Source organism: Emericellopsis atlantica (genome assembly GCF_019669845.1).
Source record: "Emericellopsis atlantica unplaced genomic scaffold F5Z01scaffold_4, whole genome shotgun sequence".
NCBI lineage: Eukaryota > Fungi > Ascomycota > Sordariomycetes > Hypocreales > Bionectriaceae > Emericellopsis > Emericellopsis atlantica.
Window position 1 is genome coordinate 973,671 of NW_025764706.1, and position 19,056 is coordinate 992,726.

General features: G+C 58.9%; 10 protein-coding genes across 10 annotated transcripts; 5 read left to right on the forward strand and 5 right to left on the reverse strand.

The window, feature by feature from the left end:
- Positions 1 to 2: 2 nt before the first annotated feature.
- On the reverse strand, positions 3 to 2,783 carry F5Z01DRAFT_646781 (P-loop containing nucleoside triphosphate hydrolase protein). The gene is made up of 2 exons (XM_046262932.1): positions 2,375 to 2,783; positions 3 to 2,320 (listed from the first exon to the last, which is right to left on the reverse strand). Exons 1-2 carry the CDS (start codon positions 2,557 to 2,559, stop codon positions 406 to 408), a joined length of 2,100 nt encoding a protein of 699 aa, XP_046121627.1. The 5' UTR covers positions 2,560 to 2,783; the 3' UTR covers positions 3 to 405.
- A 221-nt stretch (positions 2,784 to 3,004) lies between these two features.
- F5Z01DRAFT_671295 (uncharacterized protein) lies at positions 3,005 to 4,088 on the forward strand (the record flags this gene model as incomplete). The annotated part of the gene is made up of 3 exons (XM_046264686.1): positions 3,005 to 3,012; positions 3,064 to 3,830; positions 3,889 to 4,088. 3 exons carry the CDS (start codon positions 3,005 to 3,007, stop codon positions 4,086 to 4,088), a joined length of 975 nt encoding a protein of 324 aa, XP_046121628.1.
- A 6-nt stretch (positions 4,089 to 4,094) lies between these two features.
- On the reverse strand, positions 4,095 to 4,953 carry F5Z01DRAFT_411109 (uncharacterized protein). The gene has a single exon (XM_046259556.1). It carries the CDS (start codon positions 4,702 to 4,704, stop codon positions 4,117 to 4,119), a length of 588 nt encoding a protein of 195 aa, XP_046121629.1. The 5' UTR covers positions 4,705 to 4,953; the 3' UTR covers positions 4,095 to 4,116.
- F5Z01DRAFT_646784 (uncharacterized protein) lies at positions 4,951 to 6,234 on the forward strand. The gene has a single exon (XM_046262933.1). The coding sequence runs from the start codon at positions 5,202 to 5,204 to the stop codon at positions 5,742 to 5,744; it is 543 nt and encodes a 180-aa protein (XP_046121630.1). The 5' UTR covers positions 4,951 to 5,201; the 3' UTR covers positions 5,745 to 6,234.
- Positions 6,235 to 6,919: 685 nt separating this feature from the next.
- F5Z01DRAFT_633623 (uncharacterized protein) lies at positions 6,920 to 7,632 on the reverse strand (the record flags this gene model as incomplete). The annotated part of the gene is made up of 3 exons (XM_046261969.1): positions 6,920 to 7,001; positions 7,062 to 7,214; positions 7,319 to 7,632. The coding sequence occupies 3 exons, from the start codon at positions 7,630 to 7,632 to the stop codon at positions 6,920 to 6,922; spliced, it is 549 nt and encodes a 182-aa protein (XP_046121631.1).
- Positions 7,633 to 10,478: 2,846 nt separating this feature from the next.
- Positions 10,479 to 12,318, reverse strand: F5Z01DRAFT_679651 (uncharacterized protein; the record flags this gene model as incomplete). The annotated part of the gene is made up of 2 exons (XM_046265547.1): positions 10,479 to 11,848; positions 12,264 to 12,318. The coding sequence occupies 2 exons, from the start codon at positions 12,316 to 12,318 to the stop codon at positions 10,479 to 10,481; spliced, it is 1,425 nt and encodes a 474-aa protein (XP_046121632.1).
- A 57-nt stretch (positions 12,319 to 12,375) lies between these two features.
- F5Z01DRAFT_411261 (putative DEAD/DEAH box helicase) lies at positions 12,376 to 14,835 on the forward strand. The gene is made up of 4 exons (XM_046259559.1): positions 12,376 to 12,525; positions 12,602 to 12,663; positions 12,714 to 12,910; positions 12,966 to 14,835. The coding sequence occupies exons 3-4, from the start codon at positions 12,737 to 12,739 to the stop codon at positions 14,682 to 14,684; spliced, it is 1,893 nt and encodes a 630-aa protein (XP_046121633.1). The 5' UTR covers positions 12,376 to 12,525; positions 12,602 to 12,663; positions 12,714 to 12,736; the 3' UTR covers positions 14,685 to 14,835.
- Positions 14,836 to 16,054, forward strand: F5Z01DRAFT_411118 (oxidoreductase NAD-binding domain-containing protein). The gene is made up of 3 exons (XM_046259557.1): positions 14,836 to 15,250; positions 15,322 to 15,399; positions 15,466 to 16,054. Exons 1-3 carry the CDS (start codon positions 14,986 to 14,988, stop codon positions 16,029 to 16,031), a joined length of 909 nt encoding a protein of 302 aa, XP_046121634.1. The 5' UTR covers positions 14,836 to 14,985; the 3' UTR covers positions 16,032 to 16,054.
- A 22-nt stretch (positions 16,055 to 16,076) lies between these two features.
- On the reverse strand, positions 16,077 to 17,828 carry F5Z01DRAFT_633627 (uncharacterized protein; the record flags this gene model as incomplete). The annotated part of the gene is made up of 1 exon (XM_046261970.1): positions 16,077 to 17,828. One exon carries the CDS (start codon positions 17,826 to 17,828, stop codon positions 16,077 to 16,079), a length of 1,752 nt encoding a protein of 583 aa, XP_046121635.1.
- Positions 17,733 to 18,529, forward strand: F5Z01DRAFT_411090 (uncharacterized protein). Its single transcript, XM_046259555.1, has one exon. It carries the CDS (start codon positions 17,879 to 17,881, stop codon positions 18,347 to 18,349), a length of 471 nt encoding a protein of 156 aa, XP_046121636.1. The 5' UTR covers positions 17,733 to 17,878; the 3' UTR covers positions 18,350 to 18,529.
- Positions 18,530 to 19,056: the final 527 nt, after the last annotated feature.

Genomic DNA, 19,056 nt, shown 5'->3' on the forward strand with positions numbered 1-19,056 from the left:
GATGAGCATGTCATTTGGCTTCCAATTCATGAACCTTCTATTCAGACATATACGTCTTGTACTCTATTCAATATAACCGACGAGAAGCTCCGTAAACATGAGTGGCATCTCACTGGCGGGGGCCATCTGCGCCTCAAAGGCACACTCGAGTACCGTCTTGATACCAACGTTGACACGATCGGTCCCTGTCTGTCGCTGGATAGCGCCCAACGTAGTGTTGATGTCATCTGACGAGAAGGGCACGGGGGACTCGGTGAGCACAGCACCAAGCTCACGGAGGTCGCTGACGGCGGGCACGGCCGTGTGCTTTCTGAATGTGCGGTCGACCTCGAGCATCTTCAGAGCAGAAATGTTTGACGTTGTGGCGAATACCAAGAGGCGATGTTTCTAAAAAGGGAGAGAATATCAGCAGGTGCCACTTGATATGGCGCATGGCCGAATACGTACCTCTGAGCCAGGCTGGTCAATGAGAGCCTGCATCGGCTCCAGGATGGTGGTAGAGAAACGGGGACCAATGGGGTTCCAGCCGATGAGCTTCTCGACCTTGTCGAGAATGACGATGCTAAAGGGCGACTTTGCCGCGTCGGCAAAGACCTTGCGGATGTAGTCGCTTCGGGCAAACTCGTCCCTTTGGCTGGCCAGGTGCGCGGGCGTGATGATCTTGATAAAGGGGCAGTCCGACTGCTTCGCCACAAAGGCCGCCAGTGCAGTCTTTCCTGAGCCGTCTGGGCCGTGGAAGAGAACAGAGTGACCGAATTGATGTTGCGAAGTCGCGACCATGTCGATGACGCGAGCCATGCTCTCAATGGTGGTGCCGACGTGCGGGCTGTAGCGGATGATGCCCCTGCGGACGGCCTCGTCGAGGTCATTCTCCGAGACACCGTAGGCAGGGCGGACTTCGCGGAGAGCGTACTCAAAGGCGTCGCGGTCGACCATGATGCTCTCGGGGTTGGCGGTGGGAACACCCTGCTCGCCCATGGGGGCGCTGCGTGACATGGCATATGACACGGCGCTGCGGACGAGACCGTTGAGCTCGGCACCAGAAAAGTTCTTGGTCTGCTCGGCAATCTCGTGCAGATTGACGTCGCCGCCCAGCATCTTGTTCTTGGACAGCGGGTTCGTGTGAATCTCAAGAATCTGGAGGCGGCCCTTTTCGTCAGGAAGGGAGATCTCCAGGTGGACCTCGAGACGTCCGGGACGTAGCAGAGCGTCATCAATCATGTCTTTTCGGTTGGTCATGCCGATCAGAAGGATATTCTCGAGTTTGTCGACACCGTCGAGCTTGGACAGCAGCTGGTTGACGACACTGTCTCCGACACCAGTGCCACCACCGGTCCCCGAGCCACGTTGTTTGCAGACAGCGTCCAGCTCATCGAAGATGATGATGTGGAGGCCACTTTCGTCGCCCTTCTCCTTGTACTCCTTCTCAGCGTCCGCAAACATTTTGCGAATGTTCTCCTCGGACTGGCCGACGTACTTGTTGAGGACTTCGGGACCGTTGATAACCTTGGGCGGCCGAGCGTTGAGCATCTTGCCGATCTGACGGGCCATCAGGGTTTTACCAGTACCTGGAGGACCGTACATGAGGATACCCTTGACGTGGGATATGCCCAGTTTGGAGATGGTTGCCTGTGGAAAGATACGTGAGAGGAAGGCACGGCGGAAGATGGTTGAGAACTCGTCGGCGAGACCGCCAATGCCCATGTCCTGGAACTTGAAGTCGGGCGCGAGGATCGGGTTGGCCCTGGCACGCGTCGAAGATGTGTTGAGTTTGAGAGGGGACTGGCTGTCGATTCGAAAGGCGACATCTGTGTTGGTGGTGAGAATGCCCCTTGACCATGGCTCCCTGGTGCGCTCTGCGCCTTCGGGGGCGGACCCGCCACTGAGGTCGACGAGGATGATGGACTTGACGGTGACGAGAAGAGGGATGTTGCCCCGGTCCATGATGATGCGCTGGCCAGGGGCGAGAACCTGGCCATCGAACGTCTTGGTGAAATCGGCAATGAGAGCAGACTCCTCAAAAGGGACATCTGTCCGCTTACTAGGCGAGGCAAATGTGACCTCGAGGTCCAGCGAGGATAGGTAGGCCTTTCCATCGCGCGCCGAGAACGGATCATACACCTCACCAGTGAACTGGTCTCTTAGTGAGATGCCGCACCAGGTACGCTGGGGGTCAGAGAGACTGATGGTACCCGGTGGCAGAACGTCCAGAGGCCTCGCGGTCACCACAAATTCGCCCCTGGGTTGCCCGCCTCGGATAAGGACGTGGAAGTTCTGGTTGGGACGCTGCGTCGGAAAGTCTCTGGGGTTGACGGCACAACTAAAGGAGTGTGAACCGGGGTGCGTGCTGCTGTTGGGGAAGATGGATGCTCACATGTTGCTGTAAATCAGTTGCGACTGCAAGTTCTTGTCGTTCACCTTTGCGCACTGGAGGGTGACCTGGCGTCCAGGACCTCCAGGGCCGGCCTGACTGCCATGCTGGCCGGGGCCACCACCAGGATGACCTCCAGGACCAGGCCGTGGCTGGCCAGGGCCGCCACGTTGCGGCATGAACGACATGACTGTGTCTGATGAGGCGGGAGACACTCGCAAGAAAACTTCAAGACGCTTGTATAATGGCAGGGAAACGGGAACTGATGAACAAAGAATGTAATCGGATGATGAATGAGCGAAGACGTGTTGTCCTGGATGATGCACGGCTATACGGAGTAATGTGGAGTGATGAGCTGAGTGAGGTTACAGGTAAGGTGAGTTTCACCGCCACGGTCCAGCCACACCGACCTGCATCGAGCGGCGTAGAAGTTGATTACATAAGAGTGTATGTAGTGGGGCTGCTGAACCCCGTTTTGAGCCTATCGCTCCGGTTGCGTCCCGCATACTATCCTTAAAACCCTATATGTATCTAAGCGTGCCCTACGATGTGGTCAACGTCAGCTTGTCTCTCTTCCTCATCAGCTTCCATGTCTGGAGCGTGAACCAAGCTGTGGATTTCAGGGCACCAGTCATGCCTCTGTACGATCCCGAGAACATATTTGCGCCACCCATCGGCTAACCACGCCGCAGCCATCTACTCGGCAAGAAATCATGGAACGTGTACAATACCGACAACATCGCCCGCGTGCGCCGCGACGAGGCAGCAGCTCGGGCAGCCGAGGAAGCCGAGGAGCAGCGCATGCAAGAGGTTGATGCGCAGAGACGTCTGTCGATACTGCGAGGTGAGATACCGCCGCCACTGCCGGAAACGGAGGAGAAGCCGCCAGTAGTACAGGCTGTCGAGAGGCGCGAAGCACGCGGAAGTCAGCGGAAGCGCAAAAGACCAGGCGAAGACGATACAGATTTCGAGCTACGGATAGCCAACGAGCGCTACGAGTCTAGACCCGAGGAAGCTGCCGACCTCAAGCACCAGACCAGCTCCGCGCCGATAACCGATCATGCAGGTCACATTGATCTCTTTGGTGATGAGCGGGCGAGAGGTCGGGCTGAAGGCAACGAAGAGGCTGAGAGAGAGGCCAAGAAGAAGAAGCAAGAGTTCGAAGACCAGTATACCATGCGCTTCGCGAATGCTGCGGGAAGGGAAGGTGTGCAGAAGCCATGGTACTCCAATGCCGGTGACGGCGTTACGGAAGCTCCCTTGAAGAATGTGTGGGGTAAAGATGACCCTCAACGTCGAGAGCGCGATGCTCAGCGTACAGTGTCGAATGATCCCCTCGCCATGATGAAGCTCGGAGCATCCAAGGCTCGCCAAGTGAACCAGGAGCGGAAGCGCGTACAAGAGGAGCGAGACGCCGAGCTGCGACAACTGCGGCGAGAGCAAGAGCACGCCGAGAGGCGTCGCAGGCGGCGGCGAGAGAGAAGTTCAAGGTCCCCTTCGCCCAACTCAGGGGACAGGCACCACGAAGGGCGTTCTCACAAGACGTCGCGTGACCATGACAGTAGTAGTAGGCACAGGAGACATCATCATGACCGGCAGCATCGTCACCACCGGCGACATAGGTCGCGCTCGCCGAGAGAGGACTCAACTCGGGCGAGATCCAGAGACAACGACGATGCCAGACGCCGTAGCAGAGGCTAGTGTGCACACATTATAAGTATCAATCTCGCTAACGGAATGGAACATCACGCCTCAGTCCAAGGCAATTGGATCTCCACGGCCCTCATGTCGCTCTCGACCATCTGCACCAGCTCCTTTACCCCAACCGCCTTCAGGGCTTCCAGTATCCTGGTGCATGTGGCCTCGCTGATGCCCTCCTTTCGATCACAGTACACATCGATCCCCTCCTTTGTGAATACCGTGGGCGCAAACCACGTCACGGCCCACCTCTCTCCATCAGCCTCCTCGCCCCAGGCCAAGATCTCCCAGTGACTCCCCACAAAGAACAGCCAGCCTTTACCCTTCCAATCCCAGCCTCCATCGGCGGCGCGCGTGTCCACGCCCTCGACGCTCTTGCGCACGCCCTGCTTCTTGATGGGCTCATACTCGACCAGGTCGTCGATGCGCGGTGTCCCGTCTGGCTTTGCGGCGAGAGGTTTGTACGTGATCCTCACATTGCGGGCTGATCGCCACATGGAGAGGGTGGAATGGGTCACACACCAGGTGCGTGTGAGCCACTCTAGAGATGGCGTTGGCGTTGGGCCTTCAGGGCCGGTCTTCTTGGCATGATTGGGCGCGTACTTGGATGGCAGGTTGATGGTGACGGCAGCCATGATGCGACTGTGAATGGGCTGCGGGCAGTCCTAGATGAGCTATGGTGTTTCGGGGATGAAAAGTGATGTGGGCGTGATGCACGATTAGGCATGCTTGAAGGGGACTTTATCGACTGTATGCTTCTTCAGACAGATCTTCGGAAGCTAGACTATCCGGAATTGGCACGGCAATGGAAGCAACCACTCAATTGTGCGAGGCCTTGGGCAAACGCAGTCCAGCCTTATAAAAAGTAGTACATGCCGATCTCATAAAATCCAGATTTTGGTTCGTTGAACCAGTCCAGCATTTGTGCATCCTTTTTTGGAAGCGGCGACAAGGCTCTCCTGCCTCAAGGTAAGCTTAGAAGTAGAGCCAGGATGGTCCACGCGTGATGTCACCTCAACCAATGGCATCGCTCTATTTCGCCGATCTCGAATTATCGACAAGCGGTTGACAGACTTCACTCAAACAACTCCATTCTCGCAGTGAGAGGACATTCAACGACAATCTCCTCATAATGGACGACCAGCTCGATGAAGCAGCCATGGCGCAGATGATGGGCTTCTCCGCCTTCGGTGGCCCAGATCGCCCGCAGAAGAAGCGACGGTACAACCCTGGCGCGGACGCCCAAGTCTACATCTCTAAGCCGGAGTCTTCCACCGGGTCCAATATGACACCACTTGGAGCTCGGAAAGGGGAAGGAGGTTTTAAGGCTGCTTCTGGTCATGCCTTGGGTACAAAGGCAAATGACGATGAGATCAAACTCGATGACGAAGCCGACGAGGAGCCACCTACGCCTACGCCATTACACCAGCAGCAACCTATTCCCTACGGTCTTCCACAGCGGCCAGCTTTTGCAACCAGCCAAGGCGAGCCAGGTGCTCACGGTGTGATACCTCAACATGGATCGAGGAATACGCAGGGAGCTTGGTACAGGGACTACTACGACCCGCGCTTCAACCAGAATCCATGGGACAAGCTGGAGAGGAACCTTGGCTTGCAGGCTCAAGGAACATGGCTGCCACAGAGCAGCCATCGTCCTGGAGAAGTCTCGACTTGAAGAGATCTACACGCCTTATTTGCTATACGAGGACGCACCATCCCGACAAGGGCTGACTTACCCGTTGGCGGGAGCTGTCACTGTTAGAGGTCGCGCATCTTTATGGCCCTTTACCAACAGAGTCTCGGGAAGCCATATGTCTTTTCCCATCACGGGTCGCGGCACGCATGCAACACCACTTTTGGAAGCAATGTTATGGCATGATGCCCAAAGTCCAGGCAGCGAAGCAAAAGGGGTATCACGTGACCGCAACCCCAGCAGCACAGATGCCACTCGATCTCTCCACGCCGGCCTTAGCTGGAGCAGCCCCCTCACATGACAGAATCATCTCTCAGCAGTCGAGACTTGGTGCGGATCGCATGATCATCGGACTTCAGCGGGCGTGGTGGACACAATGGCCCCGTATCTGTGTCATCGCACTGTCACGATGCCGTGGAGAGACAAGCGCACTGCAAGACAAGATGGAGTACCTTCAGGATGGCGTATACGTACTCTTATATACAGTTTGAAGCAATACCGAACGCCGTATCCAGAACCGAGCACCCAATAAGAGACCTTCACTCAGATATCCACCCTCGATTCCCGAGCAGCCTGCGCCTAGCTGACACTCCCACCTGGAGGCACACGCCTCTCCCATGCTCGTCATTTTTCGCCCTGGGCCAACACTGTTGCTCTCCTCACGCCCCCCTGGGCACTGCCATGGCCGTTCCCTCCCGGACCTGCAGCTGTCATCCAGAGGAGGAGGGAGGCGTCTCTGTAGTGTCGCTGCGCTCCCCGTGGCTGTCTCATACTCCCCCTGGCCATCCAATCATGATTCGTAAACGCGCCTTGAAAACACACGCTTCGCTAAAAAAGCACAAGAAAAAACGGCTCCTCCACCCCCCACATCTCGCCGTTGCAAAAGCAGCATCCACGCGCGCGCTGTTAGCCTGACCCGAGCGGATGGTTCCTGACGCGGGATGCAAGATTGCCACGCGCGTTTCCACTCCCCCCCATATTACCCCAGATCTTGCGTATAATGCTCCCGTCTGCCTTTGCTTTTTCAGGGGTAGTAGATCTGTACCTGCATGATCCTCCCCCGCTGTGCAGGAACGACAGTTGGCGAGAAGAAAAATGATGTGCGCGAGAACTGCCATTGCAGTATCTCTCAACGACGACTCTGGCACCGGCTCCCTTTAGCATTCGGGAGAAGGATACCTGGCGCGCGCCTTGGCGTACTCCTTGGGGTGCTTGCGCGAAGCTTTGCTTTGGAGCGAACTGGACAGACGCACAAGTCAGTGATATTTCCTCACTGGGCGTGGGAGCGCGAAGACTCACGAGACTTTCTTCTGCGTCCACTCAAGGTCGCCACGGACCTCACGCGCATCACGCATGCCGTCCTGGAAGCGCTCGCGCGTCCTCGCCAGACGCGCCTGTGCTTGCTGCTGGAGCTCCAGGAGCTCGCGGTGCTTGGCGTTCAGCTTGCCGGATCTGTCTCCGTGTTAGCCGCGGGGACATAACGCAAATCAGTCCGCAAGGACAAGCCGAGTCGGCTCTCCTTGCGGATCGAGTGGATATGGAGGACAAAAACTCACGATTGTGCCTGGACAGCCATGCTGCGGTCCAAGGGGATGGGGTTGAAGGCGTTGGCGTAGCGGTCCTGCATGTATTCCTGAAAGTCGACGCCGCTGGCGGACTGTGTGCTGTCGTAATCACTGGTGGAGGAGCTGGTCATGTAGCCAGCCGAAGTGGCGGAGTAGACGGACGGGACAGCCGAGCCGTGATGGCTCATGGTCTCTTCGTCACAGTCCATGGAAGAGGTAGAGTATTGGCTGTAGGCAGGGTACTGGTTGCCCTTGCTAGCGGACGCGGGCATGGTGTATGATGTGGTGTAGTAGGGGCCAGACATGTTGCCGTCAGGATTAGATGTGTATGGACGTGGGTCACAAGGTAATGGATGTGGGCCGAAGAGAGGTAACTTGGGAACTGGAATTTGGATGATGAGAAAGGAAGAGAAAGGACTCTGACTTTACTCCATCAAGTTCACCTCTTTTATACTTTTTTCAAACACCCCAGAGGACACACACCTCAACCAGGAGAGCAGCACGCCATGACTCTATTCGTGGACGGCCATGACCCCCGCTCGAAGAAGGAGGCCATGAGGGTCTAATAGGCAAAGACAGAATGGGCTGGGGCGGCGGTGATGAGGGTGATCGCGGCCGACGGCGTACGGTGGCGTGCGGGTGAGTTTACAATGTCAACCAAACAAGCAAGCAGCCAGTACGGAGGAAAAAGGGGGACTAGACGCATTAGCCACGGCACCAGTAGGGTGGGAGCCAACGGGAAGAGAGAATTCGAGAGGCTAAGAGGAATGATGCCTCTCTGTCGTTGGTGCTCAAGGGGGTGTGTGCGTGTCTTGACGATGGATCCCTTGACTCGGAGCCGCTCTGATAGAGCCGAAGGACAGCGTCGACATGGCCAAGGCTTCTGTGATTGGAGCCAAAGATACCAGGAGGGAAGCGGCAGAAGTAAATGAATGGCCGAAGCCACCGAAGAAATGTGTTCCACCTGAAGAATAGGTTGGGGTCAGGTTACCAGAGAGCATCATCGGTTGGTGACAAGTAGGCCGTACGAACACCAACAAGGTCAAAATGTGGCTACACTGGTAGCATTGGCCAACAAGAACCGCATGAAGATTCGAGGGGTCCCCACAGGATCGAGCCCGTTCCGAATTGGCCTATCGAAGGACGAGCGTCATGTTCGACGGCGGGAGGGAAGAGTACGTGCACGCCACTTGGGTGGGCGTGAAGCCGAGAAACAGACCAAGGAATTAGAAGCAGAAGCAGAAGCGCAACATCGACGCTAAGGTACAAGGTGAAAGGCAAAAGCAGCACTGGATTACGAGGCGTGTGGATGCTGTTCCACACGCCCTTGACGCTGGCTCGTGAGGCAGGTGGAAGGACGAAGCTCTGTTCGCAAGCTAGATGGATGAGTAGAGCAGGTTGAGGTTCCGTCGTTGACGAAGCACGAATCCGCCAGCTGGGGTACCCAGGTACTGGTGTTGGCATGGGCGTTGCCTGGCCTCAGACAGGGCAAGATGACGAGGGATTGGGCAGGACTGCATGGGCAGAGAGGACCGTCTGGACGATGATGGGTGTGCGGGATGCAGTGCGCCTGCGTCTGCAAATGCACTGCGTGCTGTGCTGTCTGCGGGACAGGAGAGATGAGAGCGATAGATAGATTGACGATGCGTTGTCAGAACATTCGCCAGAGAAATGTCCGAAAAGGCGTCCCCAAGAACGGAGGGCTGAGCAGCGCAGGTTCCGTCGTGGTATTCTCGGTGCAGGTCTGGAGGGGGGGAATACCGGCGGAGGACATGCACATGATGGCTCCTTCCTTTCATTATCAAAGGGACTCGGATGTTGTCGTATGGTTGGTGGGGCCAATTCTTGAGATGATAATTGGCCATAAATCGACCTTGTCGGTATTTCTTGCCACGTTTATTGGCTGAAATTCTGCACACCAAAGAAGTAGATATCCTCTGATTTGCCCCTCCCCCACCTCAACCCTCGGGCAAGAATCAAGATGCTCATCCGTCCAGCGTCCTCTATCATGGCCTTGCCCACAGCGATGACTGTCAATCAGCTTAGAGTGTTGGTACTTAGCTGTTACACTTGATATGCTGGAGGGATAGACCATCCGACGTAACACACGAGCGTACCGTGGATCTGCCACTACCCGATGAACAGACGTTACGCAGCGCTGACCCGAACGCCTTGCTGAGCATGTCCACCCCATGGCCATTCTGAGGAAGCCATCTAGACCACGGCGATATTACTGTTTTTCGAGTGACGCTAGGCGCCTGCGCGCTGGCAGGTACCGCAAGGCTCAAGTGAGTACTTCCCACCTTGGCTCGAGACAAGTCTAAACGACCCGCCATCACGACAGCCAGTGGGGTGAGGTTCACGTTTCTCATGACATAATTCGACAGTGATCCATACATGCTTAGTCTGTGCCACTGTTGGAGAAAGGCGGTGAAGGATTCTTGAGGATGGCCTTGTCACGGCTCTACTGTAGCGTCCATCGTCGACAAGTGCTTATTGGCCAAGGGGCTTGCTGAAGGGTCACATAGTGAGTAAATTGCTTTCACATGTGGTATATGTAGAGACCATGAGGTACGTACAGAAGCACAGTTCGGGTATTGCAGGACTGGGGAAGCCGGTATCGATGATGACCTGGCGAGTAACACACGCCACCCGGCAAAGATGAATGTAGCACTGGCCATTGCATCCATGCTCAACCTGGACCATTGTCGATATTGAAGCCACACACCCGCGTACCATCCAGGATGCAGAGACAACTCACCAGCCAGAGTGTGGCCCTCGCCAAACCCCTTGTCCGTGCAGAGTACGTAGTACCTAGCGTTTTGCCACGAAGGCCATCTGCACGATATCTGCAGCCCCGACGAGCACGCAGCGCTGCACGTGTCAGTCACCAGGCGTTGCTGTATGCATGTTGCTTCGAGCGATTGTAAAAAAGTCTATTGACAAAATGACGGATGCTCATGAACAACATTATCCGTAGAAAGATAGAAGTAAATGGTGAGCGACAATGCTACCTAGAAGTCGTACAAGCCCAGCCCCCCACAATCAATCCGCCATGGAGGCGTGGGTATTCCATCCGTTGATCCGTAACACGTGCAAGTACTATGCATAAAATATACGAGCCATATAATCCAAGCTGGCCTCTCCCGCCTCAGGTGAAGACCTTGAGGAAGCCCCAGAGCCCCAGCCCGCTCAGCACCGGGATGGTGAGGTTGTCATCCCATCCAAACAAGTCCACAACCTCACTGGCCGACGCCACGAAGCCGGACCAGACGCCCATGACGCCAAGCGCGAGGGAGCCCGTAATAGTAGCCTTCTCAGGGGAAAGGCCGAGTGCGTTCGACACGGTGGCCGGCAGCCGCAGCGCGCCCTGGAACAAAAAGTTCTCGTCGCCAGGCATCGGCCCAATGGAGCGGACCAACCATCCGTAGAAGAAGTAGGACGTGGCAATGCCCACGAGGAACGCGGCTGACGAGCCGGCGAGGGACTTGCCGCGGCGCAACCTGGGCGTGTAGCGTCCCCACAACCGACCAAAGGTGCTCGCGGCCGTGTCGCACCAGCTAAGCAGCAGCACGCTCATGACACCCACGTCCTTGGGGAAGAAGAAGAGGACGGTCCAGGCACCGAGAAGGTACCAGATGACACCGTTCCAGCCCGCGTACTCGCTCTCGCGCATGAGGGCCCCCAGCGCCTTGACGTAGAAGCGGTTCACGGACGCGTAGCGGTGGCGGAGCCAGTCGGTCGCGGCAATGGGCACGAGGGCCGACATGAGATACGGAGGCACCGCGCTCGTCTGCGTGCCACCGACGTAGAGCCAGACGACGAAGAAGCCGATGGAGACGTGCAGCACCTTGCGGGGCACCTCGTGCTTGTGCACAAACGTCCTCCAGTGTCGGTGGATGGGGATCAGGCCGAGGGGACTGGGGCTGCGACTAAAGTCGCGCCATGTCCAGCCAGCGAAACTCGGCTCGGGCGGTGCCAGATGGCCGTTTGTCGTCGTGGCTTTCCCATTGGGCGGTTTGCTCACAGAGGGAGTGACTTCTGTTGTTGTTGCTGCCGACTCTTCCTCGACTTCCTCCACAATCTTGGAGGAAGATGGCTTCTTGGGCCGGCGCGGCGTCATGCGCTGAATGGCGCGCGTGTCAATGGGGGAGCGACTCCGCGTGCGCGATCGACGATGGCCCGGTGTTTCGTCCGAGTTGCTGTCCTCGTCCTGCAGGGTCTGCGATGCCGCTCTGCGATTCCTAGCAGCAGAGCGTGTGACGGGGCCCTGCGAGGTGTCGAGTTCATGTTCCGAAGGATCGGGCGACGGTGAGATGACCCGGGGGCTCGCAGGGACGCGACGTCGGGTGGACATGATGCCGGGAAACGCTGGGAGTGCCGGACAGGCAAGTGCGCCTACGAGGATGCGCCTGAGAGAGGCGAAGCTGGCGACCCAGGCCGTGTAGGGATCGGTAGGCTGGGCGGTGGTGGTGGAGTGGAGATGTTTATCGAGGCGCGAAGGGCGCGCCAGAGGGGCGTCTGGGCCTTCGAGCAGAGCGAGCGAAGGGGTTGGTGGACGGTCACTGGACGTCGTAGCAGAGGGTTGAGGCGATGTGACGTCTAGCGAATCCAGGATGAAGTCGGGTGGTGATGCAACGGAGGGTGTCTCCCCCGCGGCATGTTGGACGGAGAGGTGAGATGGCAGAGGTCGAGGTCGCTCGCATGGGGCGGGCTGTTCCTGTGGTCATCAGAGGGGGGAGAGTGAGAGAAAGCAAGCGTGGCTTGTGACCAGCGGACTTTGTGGGATTCGGGGTTGGTCGGGCTGCTGGATGTTGGCACTGGCAATCTCAATCCGTCTGCTCTGCTGCGGTGGGTTTTTCGGGGTCGGACACTGGCAGAAGCACGAGATTTTTCCCGCCGGGCTACGCCGCTACGGTGCCAGCCTGCCACTAACTCAGGTATACGAGCATGTGACCGTGCAGGGGTCCATGTCCACGGTTGTTTCCCATCATTCATCCCCAAATGTGCTAATTGTACTAGGCTCAGAGTACTGTTCACTCATAGAGTCGACTTTCACGGTGTTTCAGACCCAAGAACCAGCGCATTGGGCGTGTAGGCCGAGTCGAAACATCGTGAGCCTGCCCTGCCTGCCGGTATCCCCAGATGATGCAGACATTTGCCAAGGACGGAAATCCCAGAGCGGGTACGGATACCGGGTACGTACCGTTGCAGCAGCTGATCAGCGCCATGTCGTTATCTGGGGTCCGATAAGCGCTGATAAGCGCTGATCAGCGGCGATAAGATCTGATAAGCGCCGATACGAAAAAAGTTGCGAGCGCCCCAGTGCGCATCGTGTAGGTGCTTCATGCCCCCTCCATCCATGATCCATCCCACGAGCAGACAGACAGTCAGACACTCGACGAGAGCATGGCGCCAGACAAGGCAGCGCCCAAGCGCAACAGCAGAGCCTGGAATGTGCTCAAGCCCGGCCTCGATCAATGGATCCTCGACGCCATGGCCACAATGGGCTACGCGCAGATGACACCCGTCCAAGCTGCGACCATTCCTCACTTTCTGGGGAACAAGGACGTCGTCGTAGAGGTGAGGCTAATTTCTCGGGATATTCTGCTCTATTCGAGTCTACTAACACCCGCAGGCTGTCACCGGTAGTGGCAAGACCCTCACCTTCCTCCTCCCCATCATCCAGAAGATCCTGCGCGCCGAGGAACCCACGAAACGACACCATGTGTCCGCCATCATCGTCTCCCCGACCCGCGAACTGGCCGCCCAGATCCACACCGTCCTTCTTTCGCTGCTCAAATTCCACAGCGACACGGCCGAACACGCCCTGCCGTACCTCGACGACGAAGAGAAGCGACCAGACACTACGAGGCCCGTCGTCGTCCCGCAGCTGCTCGTCGGCGGCACCACGACCGTCGCCCAGGACCTAAGCACCTTCCTCCGAACCAGCCCCAACATCCTGGTCGGCTCGCCCGGCCGATTAGTCGAGCTCCTGTCCTCGCCCCACGTACACTGCCCGCAGCTGGCCTTCCAGTCGCTGGTGCTCGACGAGGGGGACCGGCTGCTGGACCTGGGCTTCAAGAATGATCTACAGCGCATCTTGGGCTGTCTCCCGAAACAGCGCCGGACGGGCCTTTTCAGCGCCAGTGTGAGCGAGGCGGTCGGTGAGATTATCAGGGTCGGTCTGCGCAACCCCGTCAAGATCGAGGTCAAGGTCAAGATGAAGGACGGCGCCATCGTCGAGGATCGACGGACACCCGCTAGTCTGCAGATGCGGTACTTGGTCAAGCCCGCGAGCCAGAAGCTGCCCGCCCTAGCGCAGCTGCTCGAGAAACTGCCCGTCACGCCCCAGAGGAGCATCGTGTTCCTATCGACCTGCGCCGCCGTTGACTACTTCCAGCACATGCTCCCCGAGATCCTACCCAAGGGCTTCGGCCTCGTACCCCTGCATGGCAAGCACCCGGCCAAGGTGCGCGAGAAGAACTTTAACAGGTTCCTGATGTCTGTCGCGCCGACGATTCTGCTCACCACCGATCTGGCGGCGCGCGGGCTAGACATTCCACAGGTCGACCTCGTCGTTCAGATCGACGCACCCTCCGACCCCAAGGTCTTCATCCATCGCAGCGGGCGCGCCGGACGCGCAGGCCGCAAAGGTCTCGCGGTTGTCATGCTGCACCCCGGCCCCGAAGAAGACTACGTCCGGTTCCTCGAGATACGAAAGACACCCATCCAACCATTGGTCAAGCCCGAGATTACGACTTCGCAGGAGGATGCCGACGAGGCGTCGCGCAGGATACGGCAGGTGGCACGGACAGACCGCGCCATCTACGACAAGGCGCAGCGCGGGTTCGTCAGCTGGGCGCGCAGCTACGGTGCGCACCAGGCGACGTCCATCTTCAAGTCGGCCGACCTCGACTGGGAGGACCTGGCGCACGGCTGGGGTCTGCTGCGGATGCCCAAGATGCCCGAGCTGAAAACGTGGAAGGGCGACAAGACGCTCGGGCAGACCATGGACTGGGACACGTTCGCGTACCGGGAGCGGGCGCGCGAGAAGGCGCGGCAGGAGGCGCTGGCGGCCGGCCCGGACGTGCACGCGGCGGCCAAGGCGGAGGAGATTGCCAAGAGGAAACGCAAGAACACGGAGGCGTGGAGCGACAAGCACGAGAAGGAGGATGTGCGCGCCGAGCGGCGCGAGAAGAGGCGCAAGAAGCGCGAGGCGGAGCGGACGAGCCACCTGACGGAGGAGGAGAAGGTCAAGGAGGCCAAGCTCCAGGATCTGATCCAGCAGGTCCGGCAGCGGAATCAGGCCAAGGAGGCGGCCGAGGATGCCGAGTTTGGGGGGTTTAGCGATTGATGTAGGATTGTCTCCTAGTCTAGAATAAAATAATACCCTGGGTTCTGCTGTTCCACACTAGTACGTACGTACGTGGTACGGTAGTAATTAGGCCTCCCTCGGACCCGGGCCAAGACCGGCGCGTCGGGGCTTGGCGCGCTTCGGACCCGGACACATTGACATTGTCCGGCTAGTCCGGGCGGCCTGGGAAGGACTCTGGACAATTTCGCATTGACGGAAAAGAAGTGTGATTATATATGAGGACCGAGCTGATCCTAAAGCTTTCCTCGCCCTCCCACCACAGTAAACCACCACGCCCATCATGTCTTCTACCCTCTTCACGAGGATTCGCCCACGGACAGCCGTTGCGACACTGGCCACTGGCGGCATCGCCCTGTGCATCTTCACACGTCTCATGATCACAGACGCGCACGCCGCGTCGCATCCCACGCCGCCCAAGGTCTTTGGTGGCGGGCCTTCGTTCATCGCGTTGCCGCTGGAGAGCGCCGAGCAGGTCAACCACGACACCAAGAGACTGCGATTCAAGCTGCCCACGCCTGACTCCGTCAGCGGCCTGCCTCTCACATGTGCGTGAACAATACCTTGCAGAGATACATTCTTTCCTCGGAAAAGAAAACAAGGACTGACAGTGTATCAGCGTCTCTGTTGACCGTCTCCTGGCCAAAGGGCTCATGGACACCCGTCGCTCGCCCATACACCCCCATCAGCACCTCAGGTACATCATACACCATGCCCAACTTCCTCCCACTCTCCACCATCGACTGACTGACGCGAATACAAGATGAACCCGGCCACATTGACTTCCTGGTGAAAAAATACCCCAACGGCAAACAATCCACCCACCTCCACGCCCTCCAGCCAGGCGACACCCTCCGCTTCGCCGTGCCCCTCAAGGGACCCCAATGGAAACCGTCGCCTTCGTCATCCCCAGAGCACATCACCCTCGTGGCCGGGGGCGCGGGCATCACGCCCGTCTACCAGCTGCTGCAGGGTATCCTCGCTGACAAGGGCGACTTGACGACGACAATGACGCTCGTGTACGGCGTCAACACCGAGAAGGACACCCTGCTGCGGGACGAGTTTCGCGCGCTCGAGAAGCAGCACCCGGGTCGGTTCAGGGCCGTGTACACGGTGACAGCGCCAGAGCAGGATGGGCAGCAGGAGATCAGAAAGGGCCGCGTGACCAAGGAACTGCTGGATGAGCTCGTGCCCGCGAGCCAGCGAGGACGTGCCTACGTGTGCGGCCCGCCGTCGATGGAGGCGTCGTTAACCGGGGGTCGGGGCGCAAGCGATGGCGGGATCCTGCAACAGCTGGGCTACAGGAAGGTGGACATTTTCAGGTTTTGAAAATCAAAAGACGTTTCGTTTCTCTTAGTTGATGTCAATAATCAATCAATCTCGCTCTCTATCAATCACGTCCATCGGCCACCTCATGACGGGCCCCCACTCGGGCCCGAGCTGCCTCGCAATCGCCCTGATCAGGACCGCCCCGTTGCCCCCGCAGATCCAGTACCGTCGCGCGCGGTGGAGCAGGACGCCGTAGTAGGCGAGGATGACAAGCGCCTCGGGCCTCCTGTCCCGCAGGACGTCCGCAAACTCCGAGGGCAGCACGACGTGCCACCCGGAGATGGCGTGCGGCACGTCGGGGGAGGGCAGGCGGACGGAGAGGTCAAACGCCCACTGCAGCATGCTGCTGGCCTCGCGGCAGACGGCGGCGTGCGTCGGCGGCAGCGCGCAGCGGTCGAGGACGGCGTGGAGGGGGTCGCACTCGGAGCCGCGGCGAGGGTCGCGCGGCAGCTGCGTCAGGGTCAGGGCGAGGATGGGCTCGAGCTCGGACCGCATGAGCTGCTCAAACTGCGGGCGGACAATGTACAGGATGCCGCGGTGCAGGTGCATGCACTCGATGAAGCGGTCGATGAAGACGTCAAAGTCGGCGCGGTGGTAGGCCAGCGTGTCCGCCAGCATGTGGATGCTGAGCAGGGTGGCGTAGAGGAAGCGAGGCGCCGCAAAGTTGTCCTCCGACGTCGTCAGCCGCTTCGTCTCCTTGGCAAAGTAGGTGATGCCCCGGGTCTGCAGCTCCGTGGCCTGGTGCCGGAATGTGGCGGCGTGCTCGGGACGCTGGTGGGCGAGGTGCATGGCCGACAGCGCCAGCAGCTGGTCGATCAGGTACGGGCACTCGACGGCGTTCCGTATCGCCATCTCGATTACCGTCGGCGTCTGACCCACGCCCAGAATGTCCGAGTGCATCCTTGTCTCGACATGATGGAGGAGAATCATGTGCTGGGCGTCAAAATTGCCGCTGCCACTGCCATTGCCGCTCCCGCTCCCGCTCCCGCTCCCACCCCCGGGACCGACGCCGCTGCTGCTTCCGGCCTGCGACTGTGGTGACGGTAATTGCTGCTGCGGTTGCTGCGGCGGCTGTGGTTGCGGCGCAGGCAGCGGTCCAGTGCTGCTGCTGCTGGCCTTGTGCAACCGTGGTGCGACGGGCGGCGCGGCATCGGCAAACGACTCGTTGAACGACGGGAGACTCTGCTGGTGCACGAGTCGGGGAAGTCCCTGTGTTGGCAGCGGCTGCTGCGGTTGCTGCTGCTGCTGGTGGTGATGGTGATGCGGCGCATGAGAAGGAACATGATGTTGGTGGTGGGGAGCAGCAGCTCCAGCTCCGGCTCCAGCAGCATGTAACGGCGGAAGGCCGTCCTCGCCAATGACACTCATCGGTCTGGGGCCTGAGCCCGTGCTGCTGCTACTCCTCGCCGGACTGTGCGTGCCTGGATAGTGATGCAGAGGAGAAGGCACTTCCAGCGAGCCGCCGCCGTTGATGCTGCTGCCCGCCGCCGCTGGTGAAGCACCACCGGTCCCCATCGTCTGTCCAGCCTGCGCAGCTGCTGCCGTCCCATGGTGGCCCAGAGAGGCATTCGGGAACGAGCACGCGCGCTCGGCAATGGTGCAGTTGGTGCACGCGGGTCTGCCCTCGTCGCAGCGAATGTGCCGCCTCTTGCACTCGGCGCAGCCGTTTCGCGATTTCCGGTGAGACCGCCTCGTCTTGGTGCTGCTGCTGCTCGCGGTGGTGTTCGCGGCGACACCTCCTCCTCCGCTCGTGGGCCCGTTCATAGCTGGACCTGTCTGAGATTCCTGACGGGCCATGAGGGAATGTTTGTTTGATTTCCGCGCGACGCCCCCAGAAGACTCAGACCATGAGTCGGTTAGTACCTTGGACACCGCCCCTCGGTTTGTCGACTCCAGTGCCGTCTCGTCTGCACCTCCTTCCTTGCTTCCTTGCCTCCTTCAATTCAAGGGTCCTGGCGTCGTGTAGGCGCACTTCGATGGTCTGCGTGAAACAGCTCGCTCATGTCTCGCGAGCAAGGGTTCAGCGTCGAGTTGGCGACAATGTAAAACTCCATCGATTGGCTTGGGGGTGTAAGGGTCATGAGACGGCGGAGACAACGCTCTCTCTGTGTCTTCTTCTTTTTTGCTTTCTGCTGCTGAAAAGTCTTGGTCGGCGACAGGCAGCAGCCGCTGGGAGAGGAAATGCTGCAGCAAAAGTCGAGCGACATGGACAGGAGCGACAGACCGACCAAGAAGGAAGGGCCGACCACGACCAAGCAAGACGAGGCGAGGAAGGTGCTGCTGAGTGGATATGCCCGGTTTACACAGCCTCAATTTGATGCCACTGACGTGCGCAGGCTCTCAGTAGGCCTCCGTCCACCAACAAAGCTCCATACCTTCGGTGGCCTTACCACTTGCTGCATGGAACCCAACTCAATTGCCTCTTACTAAAATATCGATACTTGCTACCTTTAGAAAATACCTTGACCTCCAGCTCATCCAAACCGCCTGCTCACTCTGCTCTCTCTCATCACCCCATTCAGGAATCAACCCACCCCTCGCCCGCCCAGCCCAGCGCGGGACCCCTCCGTGCCTCCTCCGGCCGCCCACTCACCGGCACTTCGTCCACCAGTGCTTGTGCAGCTGTGCTTGCTTCCACGCACGCACGCATACACGTACGTACGTACCCAGGGTGCACATCCATCCGTCCTGGGGGGCCTCGTCAGCTCCCGACCCTACTCGTGCACCGTAGCTGGTCGGCGCGTGGTCCATGCGCTCTGGACTGAGGACTGGACTCGTAATCCTCCCCACATTCCGGCTTCTGCAGGGTCGGGAGCGCCTAAAATCACATGCGGTAACATACGTAAGTAATGACCATACGCGCATTCGACGCCGCAGAGTGGTGGCACACTCCTTAAAGTGGGCTCTTGGTACGCGCAAAGCATCAGGATGCGCCCGAAGTGGTGGGAGGGGGCAGCCAGCCACATCCGTCAACCGCCCACGTCGGGATCTGTGGTCATTCTCACATCCCAGCCCCTTCTGTTAC

What these genes read in the sequence shown, in the direction of transcription:
- F5Z01DRAFT_646781 (XM_046262932.1), bottom strand. Translation starts at nt 2,559, where the DNA reads ATGTCGTTCATGCCGCAACGTGGCGGCCCTGGCCAGCCACGGCCTGGT. An exon ending in CAACTGATTTACAGCAACAT is followed by an intron (nt 2,321 to 2,374) that starts GTGAGCATCCAT and finishes ACACTCCTTTAG; the next exon opens with TTGTGCCGTCAACCCCAGAG.
- F5Z01DRAFT_411109 (XM_046259556.1), bottom strand. Translation starts at nt 4,704, where the DNA reads ATGGCTGCCGTCACCATCAACCTGCCATCCAAGTACGCGCCCAATCAT.
- F5Z01DRAFT_646784 (XM_046262933.1), top strand. Translation starts at nt 5,202, where the DNA reads ATGGACGACCAGCTCGATGAAGCAGCCATGGCGCAGATGATGGGCTTC.
- F5Z01DRAFT_411261 (XM_046259559.1), top strand. Translation starts at nt 12,737, where the DNA reads ATGGCGCCAGACAAGGCAGCGCCCAAGCGCAACAGCAGAGCCTGGAAT. An exon ending in ACAAGGACGTCGTCGTAGAG is followed by an intron (nt 12,911 to 12,965) that starts GTGAGGCTAATT and finishes TAACACCCGCAG; the next exon opens with GCTGTCACCGGTAGTGGCAA.
- F5Z01DRAFT_411118 (XM_046259557.1), top strand. Translation starts at nt 14,986, where the DNA reads ATGTCTTCTACCCTCTTCACGAGGATTCGCCCACGGACAGCCGTTGCG. An exon ending in CAGCGGCCTGCCTCTCACAT is followed by an intron (nt 15,251 to 15,321) that starts GTGCGTGAACAA and finishes ACAGTGTATCAG; the next exon opens with CGTCTCTGTTGACCGTCTCC. An exon ending in CACCCCCATCAGCACCTCAG is followed by an intron (nt 15,400 to 15,465) that starts GTACATCATACA and finishes CGCGAATACAAG; the next exon opens with ATGAACCCGGCCACATTGAC.
- F5Z01DRAFT_411090 (XM_046259555.1), top strand. Translation starts at nt 17,879, where the DNA reads ATGAGTCGGTTAGTACCTTGGACACCGCCCCTCGGTTTGTCGACTCCA.